Source organism: Panicum hallii, chromosome 9 (genome assembly GCF_002211085.1).
Source record: "Panicum hallii strain FIL2 chromosome 9, PHallii_v3.1, whole genome shotgun sequence".
NCBI lineage: Eukaryota > Viridiplantae > Streptophyta > Magnoliopsida > Poales > Poaceae > Panicum > Panicum hallii.
In genome coordinates this window covers 4,881,077-4,890,394 of record NC_038050.1, presented here as the reverse complement: position 1 = coordinate 4,890,394, position 9,318 = coordinate 4,881,077, and the positions used below count along the sequence as shown (strand labels likewise).

The window sequence follows — 9,318 nt, the reverse complement described above, 5'->3', positions numbered from 1 at the left end:
AAGAAGAGATGGGTTGACTGGGGCGATTCGGGGAGCTTCTTTACCTCTGGGAGAGTCAGATCGGGTGAGCCGGATTGGATCCCGCGTGCAAGGGAAGCTCTTCGCCCGCTTCTTCCAGCTCTTTCTCAGCTCCTGCGCCGTCTCCGCCGTCTCGGCTTCGCCTTTTGTCAACTCCGCTAGGCCGAGAAGATCGACGCCGACGTGAGCTACGCGTGCTTGCCGTGTGCTATTTTTTCCCCTTATAAGGGAAACGAGCTGACCTTTTTTTTGTCGGCCTGCTGCTTCCCTTTGGTTCTGTACTTCTTCGCTGGTAAACAGCTGCGCAGGTCCGTTGACTCCCCGTCCGTCTGTCACCACTGCTGATCCAGGTGTGGCGCCAGGAGACAGTACGCCAACGCTGAACAAAGACGCTGCTGAGTAGGTGTGTATGACGTGTGGGCCCTGCGAGGCTGGTGTGCCGCGGCTACTAGACCTCCGGCTGTAGCGTTTCAGACAAGAACTTTTACACTGTTTCAGTAACCTGAACTTGGGGTTTTGCAGATCCATTAGAAGTGAATTGTTTAATGTTCTGCGACTACAAATGTTCTACGTGTTGTGCCTTGTCATGATCCCGGAACTAAGTTCATTTCTGCATTTATTCCTGAATGATCTCTGGGAATCAGATGCATCAGACTTGCTGATTGCCTACAGCTCTGGAAACATGGCAACCACAGGGATAGTAGAGTTCCAGCAACTATTTGTTTGTTACAGGCTTGATTCAACCAGCAAAATCAAATACATATGCATACAACAGTCATTGACTGGCTTGTGCCAGAGTAAGGTCATGAGTCGAGAGTGTGCCAGACTGGTCAAACTCCTTGAGGAAAGAATATATCTCCTCTTGGCTGATCTTGCCTAGCTCTTTTAGCTTGTAAAGTACGAATTCAGCAGCATTGTAAACAGATAAGGTTCAGACGTCAGCATCAGTGATACAAGCACTTTTGAAAATATTGATTGCTGGAAGATGGGTGGCAAAATGAGGTAATTAGTCATGCACTTAACTTGTCGGTCGCCATCCAGATCAGCATCCTCAAGGTCCATGGTTGTTATCCTCCTGTTGAGCACCCATCTGGCCAGCATTTTCTGTCGTCGCTCAGTGTAGAGCTCAGCAAGGTACATGAAGAACTGAGCCAGGATGATAGTACTCGTGATTATCCAAAATATCGCAAAAACACGCCCCAATTTGGATGAGAAGCTTTTAGCCCCATAACCCAAGGCAGTGATCGTGGCGCAGAAGCAGAAGAAGGAATCAACAAGGCTCAGCTTCTCAACCTTCCACAGAAATAGAGTGCCAGCAACCATAACCATCGCAAGAAGTAGAGGACAGTGTAGAATTTGTACTTCATCCGAATTGTCTGCATTGCTCTGAGCATTTTGGCCTCACCACCCTTCATATTCATGTGCAGTGCTTTGTAGAACAACACCTTCTGTTTCTCAACAAAATAGTCCGCCGCTTTGCTGATGAAGAGAGCAATCATCGCCATGCCTATGAAGACGAAAGCACAGGCAAGCAGCTTTGTCGTGTCCCTGTTTGGGACAAGATCCCCATAGCCAACCGAGGTCATTGTGATAATGACGAAGTACAAAGCATCAAGCACTCTATTAGTTGTCTTCCCGGATATCTGATCCATGACAAGGTAAAAGGTGATGACACCCACTAGCAGGTAGACAAAAAGGATGAGTCCCACAAGTCCCAAGCTTGGCAACTCCCTGATTTGAAGCACAGAGCTGTGTTCTGCAGGTTGTTCGGGATTTTGATCTTTGGGGTTTTGATCGGTGGGATCTAATGGGGTTGACCTGCATCGTTGAACCTGTTTAGCTCGTTCAGATGGTATCCTTTCAGCACATTAGGAGGATCTTCTATCGACACTTGCGGAATGCTGTTGTCAGCCATCAGCCAGCCTGGATCTACCGCGATCGTGCTCAAGGGCCTGAAATTCAGATAACAGAGCGCATGTTAACATATAATAATGAGATAGGTAACTGGGAAGGAACATATTTGGGGACTTGCAGATTATCAGGAGACACGCCACATCTAAACGGGGCTGACCAAGATGGTAGGCCTATTTGTAGTTGAAATATGGTCACGAACCCAAATTGAACAGCAGCATGAAGAAATTGGACTGTGTTCCATAGGCAGGGCCGCAGGGGAAGGCAGCGGCCCGGCCCTTCCACGTTTGGCCCTCTGGCACGGGAAGGGCAGAGTCATCATCCCCTCATCCCTACCTGTCCTTTTCTTTCTAGGTCAAATTCCCATTTCAGTCCCTTCAAAAAAAAATCCATTTCACTTTATATCCTCAATTCCCCATTCGTTGAGATCGGATCTCTGGTTCCCTACCTGGTGTCAAGTTGTAGCTTAAAAAATCCATGAAATCCAGTGAGAATCTCTCTTCTGGGGTGAGCATGGAAACCTTGGTGATAGGTTGGATGACAAAGAACACACAGGAGCAAAGGCATTTCGTCGCAGCATTCGCTCTAGACTAGCTTAATCCCTATCCTACCTGGGGGAAAAAGGCTCGATCGGTTCTCCACTGCAAGCACAGGTATGCATACTTTGCAAGGGAGATCTGATTTGGCATCAAGCAAACAAGAATGGATAAGGGTTGGCTGGGGCGACTCGGAGAGCTTCTTTACTTACCTCTGGGAGCGTCAGATCGAGTGAGCCTGATTGGATCCCGCATGAAAGGGAAGCTCTTCGCCCTTCTCTTCGAGCTCTGACTCAGCTCCTCCGCGGTCAACGGTTCTCCTGGCGTCGCCTTTTGTCAAGCCGAGCTGGCCCGGCCGACAAGATCGACGCCGACGTGAGCTACGCGTGGCTGCCATGTGCTATTTCTAGGGAGACGAACCGATAAGCCGGGCCCCAGAGCGCGGACCCTCGGTTCTGGCCCTCCGGAGGCGGCGGAGATGGAAATCGTGGAAGTGGAGCGAGGAAGAAGCTGGGCAGGCCCGTTGACTCTCACCTTGGTAGAGGTGGACTCACGAAGAAGAATGGACACGGACACATAGCGTTGACTCGCTGCAGGTGTAATCTGTTTGGTTCGGATCCTGAGTGAATTGCCTGGGCTCTTTGAGCTCCCTGTAATTGATTAGAAAATTGCCACTGAATCTTGATGCTACTGTTTAGTTGAAGGCCTGATGAATTGGTAGAACAGGGAGGCAGCGGTTGGCTGAGTAGTTGCATGTGATCCACAAGTATGAGAGGGAGGGGGGGAAGGAGAAATGCGGTAGCTGGGAGATTCAAGCAGCACTGATGTGGGGAAAGTGCTAGAGAGGGTTCATCAAGCAGGCAGCTCGCTCGTACAATTTTTGTAAAGTGCACGGTCGATGAACGTGCTGAGCTTATGTATGTTGGTAAAAAGGAATAATACAACGGTTTAAAGCAGGCAAACGACATCTGTCGCCCCTTATTTGTTCTACTCCTGCTGAGTAACATATTACTAACTTTTGTCCCATTACGAAAAACGTATCCCACATGGGCATCAATATATAGCAAAAAGGAAAACAAAGATACCGTCATTTCCTGCCAGATCATGGGCATTTTTTATTTGTCGTGACAAATTTGAGGCACGCGAGCCCCTTCGGCTTGGCTTGCCTGAGTCATGCCAAATAATTTGGTGTGGCTAAGTAGCCTTTTTATGCTCTTAGCATGCAGTTTTTTATTAAAAAAATACTAAAGTAAAAGAAATTTGCCCCGGATCAAGCCAAGAGCAACGCTCTTCCTCTTGAAGTCTGGAACACATCACGATCCGGACGTGCTAGCAAATGCTGCCGAAACAGTCGAGCTCAGCTATGGGCCACATGCCAAATAAACCATCGCCACTGCTACTCTCAGTATCAAAGCCCAGCCCGTTATGGTCAAAATACTCCCAGTCATGGGCTCATTGCCACACGGCCACACCACACTCCCCGGGAGGGCTCTCGTCCTCCTCCACTTCTTTTCTCTCGTTGCTTCCGTCCAGCAGAAAAGGCTTTGCGGCGAAGAGAGAAAAGAAAAAACAAAGGAGGAGGAGCTTTCATCGATGGCACACTCAGAAAGCTCCGCGATTGGTGTGGCATCTGACGTCGGAGTGTCCCGCACACAAAGACCAGAGAGAGACCACGGTTGAAATGGAAGAGAGCAGCTAGCGATGGAGAGAGATGAGTTCATCGAGCTGCGGCCGCACGCTATCATCTTGGCTGATAAGGCCGGTTCCGGAGGGCATGCGCGCGCGCGTGCGCCGCTGGAGCTCGTGCGGCTGCTCCACCGGGACCAAGAAGGGAGATTGCTGGTGGCGACCGGCAGAAGAGCACTAGAGTCTAGAGCATAGATAAAGCGGAGTCGTTTTTCACGTTTTTACGTGGATGTAACTGGCCAGACTTTGGTAATTTGGTGAATCAGACTTTGGTCTCCTTTTCTTTTTGAAACTATTGAACTATCAGCTGAATTTTATCTGGGACAACAATCCTAACTACAACATGTAGGACAGAAGAAAAAAAAGCAGAACATTTCTTATCTGAAACGGAGGCAGATACGGGTGAGAGGGCCAGTGTCAAAGAACGCAAATGATGAGTTGCGTCTGTGTCATGGATTCATGGGGACTGATGATGCAAGAGTGGCACTGCAGCCTAGAGCAGCTGACAGGAACCCAACCGGAATCTCATCTTCGAGTGCTGGTAGCAGTGGACACCGGGGAGGCCCCCACATGTTGACGACCCTCGCCCGGATTCAGTTGTTAAATGCATAGCCTCCAATCAAGCTGGCTGCTGGCCGTGCCTTCTTGCGTCTACAAACGGAGATACTGCGACGGCGACATGACCTGATCAGCCGTTGGGCAGCAATTTCAAAACTGGGTGCAATCATGCATGGGAAACCATCTCCAGCAGTCGAGTTAGTGGCGTGCTACTCCTGAGGCCATCAGATCAGAAGTTAGTGATCTATGCATCAGCATTCTCAGTTGATGGATTTCTGAAACCCTGGCTGGTGTATGTTGCCATATGAGCAACAAATATTGTGATGTCGGCCAGTAATGAAAAAGCCCATTGCTAACTATGAACTGATCCAAGACCTTTTGGTCAGCCTGGCAACTTCTCTCTTCTCTTGTTGCAATGTCCATAGACGACCTTCCCCAATTCTAGAGCTACGAGTCGCAATTCAAAGAAATGGATACAAATTCCTACGTCCCAAACAATGACACCTAGGCGCTAGCTCTTTGTATCCACGCAATGGTTACTCCCAACCTCTCAGAGGACAAGAGGCCCTCCCAATCTCTCAACCTCGAGCCAAGGGATTCCAAGGCTACCACCGTTGGAATCCACACCCCTATAGACCACACAAGAACCTCAGGAATCATTCATGGTGCAGTGCGATGGAGGAGAGCCGCTGGCTCACGCCACCAATCGGATTCCAAGCTTCAACCAGCAGAGGCTGCATGCATGCGCCCGGCCTGCAGGGACCCAATCAGCTAACGGTAGCGCGAGGCATTTGTAAACTCTTGTGGACTCCATGTTCTTGCCCGTCTCGCTCGGCCAAAAGAGACGGCAGGTAACATCATGTTCGTTATCTAATGAATGCTCATGTCCGCTAGCTGCATCAGGTTTGTGCGTCTGAATTTTGGATCCTTTCAGGAGAATGAGTGAATGAAAATGTGAGAGCAAAACTGTCCATGTTGGAGCTTACTTCACGGCTCTTTTCTTCGCGCCAATCATCATGATTCCTCCTCCTCCATGGATAATCTGTGTTAGGCTAACTCGCCTGTTAGCGCTAATCGAGTTACAGTTAACGATGCCTAACTTTTCTCTGTTCTTTCCTGGCACTGACGACGCTCTATATAAGGCCATCCCTGCATTGCAGTTTTTGGCCAGGAAGAAGCAGCTACTTGGATTGGGCCACCAAAACTAGTGGCTGCTGCGCACAGCACGCACCTGAGCTAGCTAGCCATTGTGTGCAACTGTGCATAGCACATTAGCACACATGACCATGTCGCGGCTCATCCTCGCCGCCGTTCTCGTCGCGGCCAGCGTGCGCGCGGCCGCTCCCCGCGCGCTCGCGGCGCGCGAGCTGGCCGCCGGGGAGGATGACGCCGCCGCGATGGCGCTGCGGCACGAGGCGTGGATGGCGGAGCACGGGCGCGCGTACAGGGACGAGGCGGAGAAGGCGCGGCGGCTGGAGATATTCCGGGCCAACGCGAGACTGATCGACTCGTTCAACGCCGCGGCCGGGAAGCACGGCCACCGGCTGGCCACGAACAGGTTCGCCGACCTCACCGACGAGGAGTTCCGCGCCTCCAGGACCGGGTACCGGCGCCCGGCGCCGGCCGCCGGGAGCCGCGCCGGCCGGTTCAGGTACGAGAACGTCAGCCTGGCGGACGCGCCGCAGAGCGTGGACTGGCGGGCCATGGGCGCCGTTACCGGCGTCAAGGACCAAGGAGACTGTGGTACGAAACACCGGCACGCGCACACACCACATGCATGATTTGAGTATATGTTTTGAATGAAAAATCAATGGACGTAAGGGTAAAAATAGCTGGTCAAAATCTACCGCGGTATAAATTTGCAATTTGTGCAGTGCATGCGTGGACACATCTCCATCTAGCTAGCCTTTTCGTAACGCACGCGTGCGGTCAAAACGGAAAGGTTACAGCAGAACAGACACTAGATTTTGCACTGGTAGGAGACTAGAGTCTACCAGTGCATGGACTTTTGGTCAATAATGATAGTCAGGAAGGTCAAAAGTAACTTGGTTTGAAAATTTCAGTGTTTTTTTAGCCATGTCGATCAGGCTCATCATCCATTCCAATCGTTGGTTTGAGTCAATGACGAAGTTTTTGACGTGAATTATTGGAATTTCTATCAGTCCAAGTCTAACATGGCAGCATATGCATATGCATGGTTGCAGGCTGTTGCTGGGCGTTCTCGGCGGTGGCGGCGGTGGAAGGGCTGAACAAGATCCGGACGGGGCGTCTGGTGTCGCTGTCGGAGCAGGAGCTGGTGGACTGTGACGTCTACGGCGAGGACCAGGGCTGCGAGGGCGGCCTCATGGACGACGCCTTCCAGTTCATCGCGCGGCGCGGCGGGCTGGCCTCGGAGTCGGGGTACCCGTACAACGGCGAGGACGGGTCCTGCCGCTCGTCGGCCGCCGCCGCCTCGCGGGCCGCGTCCATCCGGGGCCACGAGGACGTGCCCCGCAACAACGAAGCGGCGCTCGCGGCGGCCGTGGCGCACCAGCCGGTGTCCGTGGCCATCAACGGCGCGGACCCCGCGTTCCGGTTCTACGCCGGCGGCGTGCTGGGGGGCGGCGGCTGCGGCACGGAGCTGAACCACGCCGTCACGGCCGTCGGGTACGGCACGGCCGGCGACGGCACACGGTACTGGGTGATGAAGAACTCGTGGGGCGCGTCGTGGGGCGAGGGCGGCTACGTCCGCATCCGCCGCGGCGTCCGCGGGGAGGGCGTCTGCGGCCTCGCCAAGCTGCCGTCCTACCCCGTCTAGGTTGCTCGCCGCCGTGCCAGTCGGCATCAACCGGTGACCCCACAGGATATAGTACGGCTGGTGGTGTTCGTTGGTTCGGGTGCTCGTAGCACGAAGACCGCGCACGCTACGTCAGACGCGCATGGCAGGTTCGCCTAGTCTGCGATTAGATTAACGTCCTAAATTACTCCAATTAGTGCGTGCGTAAGCTACTATGGCATGATGTGTGTAGATGTGCAAGCCCGGCAGCAGTAAGAATGCTCGGGGTTGTACCTTATGTGGTGGCGACACGAGTATTGTACTGTGCAGAATGGTTTTCAAACTAGTTAAATCTATACTATAAATATAAATATACTATAAAGATCGAAAATTTTTAAAAACAACTTCTACCAAAATTAGGTTTACTGTACCCCTCGTATTGAACCCACAGCGCGGAGTTAAAAGGTGGGATATGGCTTCAGCTGAGGGCGGCAGATCGAAGAAAAATGATTCTGTCAATCCATGGTGGTTTCTTTCACCGCACGAATAGCTGGGCCCCGCCGTACCCGCCTGGGATCGCCTCCCCTCCCTCCGCGGCATCACCGCCAACCAAGCTCATCTTTATCTCGCTTTGCTGCCCTCCGTCCCCATCCATTTTTCCGGCTCACGGGCGGCCCCTGCCCATCCGCGCGCCCTTCCGGCCCTCCCTCCCAAGATTCCTAATTCGCTCTGACCCCTAAATTGGTGGCAACCCAGGGAAGCGGACACAGTGGCAACCCGGGGCGCCTTGGTGCCTCCCTCCTCCATCTGCGTCACCCCCTCCATCTGCTTCGCTTTGGTGGCAGCGGTGGTCCTTGGAACCAGGAGGAGGAGGCTATGTCGCAGGCGGGCGCAGGGGGACTGCAGCAATGCGCCACCGTTTCCATCTGCCTCCAGCCTCACCTCCCCATCCACGTCGCCCTTTTCTCCTTCACCCGCAGAGATGGCAACAAATACATGGTGAATGAGCTTCCTTCGTTGGAGTTGGCGAGGTTCATCGCCGCTGTCATCCAAGGTTGCGCCCCCAATATAGGTGAGATGTAGAAGTGAAACGTGCGTCCAATTTGGGGGCAAGGAGTTCCTCTCCGTCGTGTGGATCCGGCGCCTGCTCGAGGCCTTCGTCATCTGCCAGGAGGAGTTCCGGGTCATGGTGGTCGAGTTCCACGAGCGTCGTTAAGGCGCTCGACGTCTGCAGCGCGGCGTGCGACGGCGTCGACCAGGTGCGCCGCTGGGAGCGCCTCGCCAACATCGCGGCCTACGTGCTGCGGGGGCCCGCGGATATCCAAGAGGGCCAGCTCCGCCGCGCGCGTAAGGCGCTCTCCGACCCCTCCGGGCTCCTCGTCAACGACACCGCAGCGTCCGGCTGTCGCCTCCACGAGCGTGAGCACGAGGACATCACCACGCGAGCAGGGGGCAGGGGCAGCAGGTTCCGGAGGTGTCTTACATGCTACAGCGGTGGAGCAGAAGAAGCGGGCGCACAATGGCGTGTGCAAGTAAGCTGTTCGACGGAATACCCCTGAAGATGCACAAATGCCCATGGTGTCTGTCGTGCCGCTCAGCATGCTGGGTGGCCATGGGCAACGGAGACGGTGAACATCCGGTGGTAGGGTGCCTGGTGCTCCATGTTGGATTAGTTGGCGCTCGTGCTCGCGGCTGGCCAGCAGGAGCAGTAGCCGGAAATGCATGGCACCGTGGGACTACGGGAGTTGTCCGTCGGCCACCACCAAAACTACTCTGCCACTATGGGAGTTGTCCGTCGGTCACCACCAAGACTACTTTGCCGTCCACTGAAAATCACATTCATCACCCCAACGG

General features: G+C 53.6%; 1 protein-coding gene and 1 pseudogene across 1 annotated transcript; one reads left to right on the top strand and one right to left on the bottom strand.

Moving 5' to 3' along the window:
* Positions 1–697: 697 nt before the first annotated feature.
* On the bottom strand, positions 698–1,966 carry LOC112877009 (annotated as a pseudogene).
* A 3,906-nt stretch (positions 1,967–5,872) lies between these two features.
* Positions 5,873–7,837, top strand: LOC112877005 (senescence-specific cysteine protease SAG39-like). Its single transcript, XM_025941199.1, has 2 exons — positions 5,873–6,452; positions 6,914–7,837. Exons 1-2 carry the CDS (start codon positions 5,990–5,992, stop codon positions 7,504–7,506), a joined length of 1,056 nt encoding a protein of 351 aa, XP_025796984.1. The 5' UTR covers positions 5,873–5,989; the 3' UTR covers positions 7,507–7,837.
* The last annotated feature ends 1,481 nt before the right edge of the window (positions 7,838–9,318 follow it).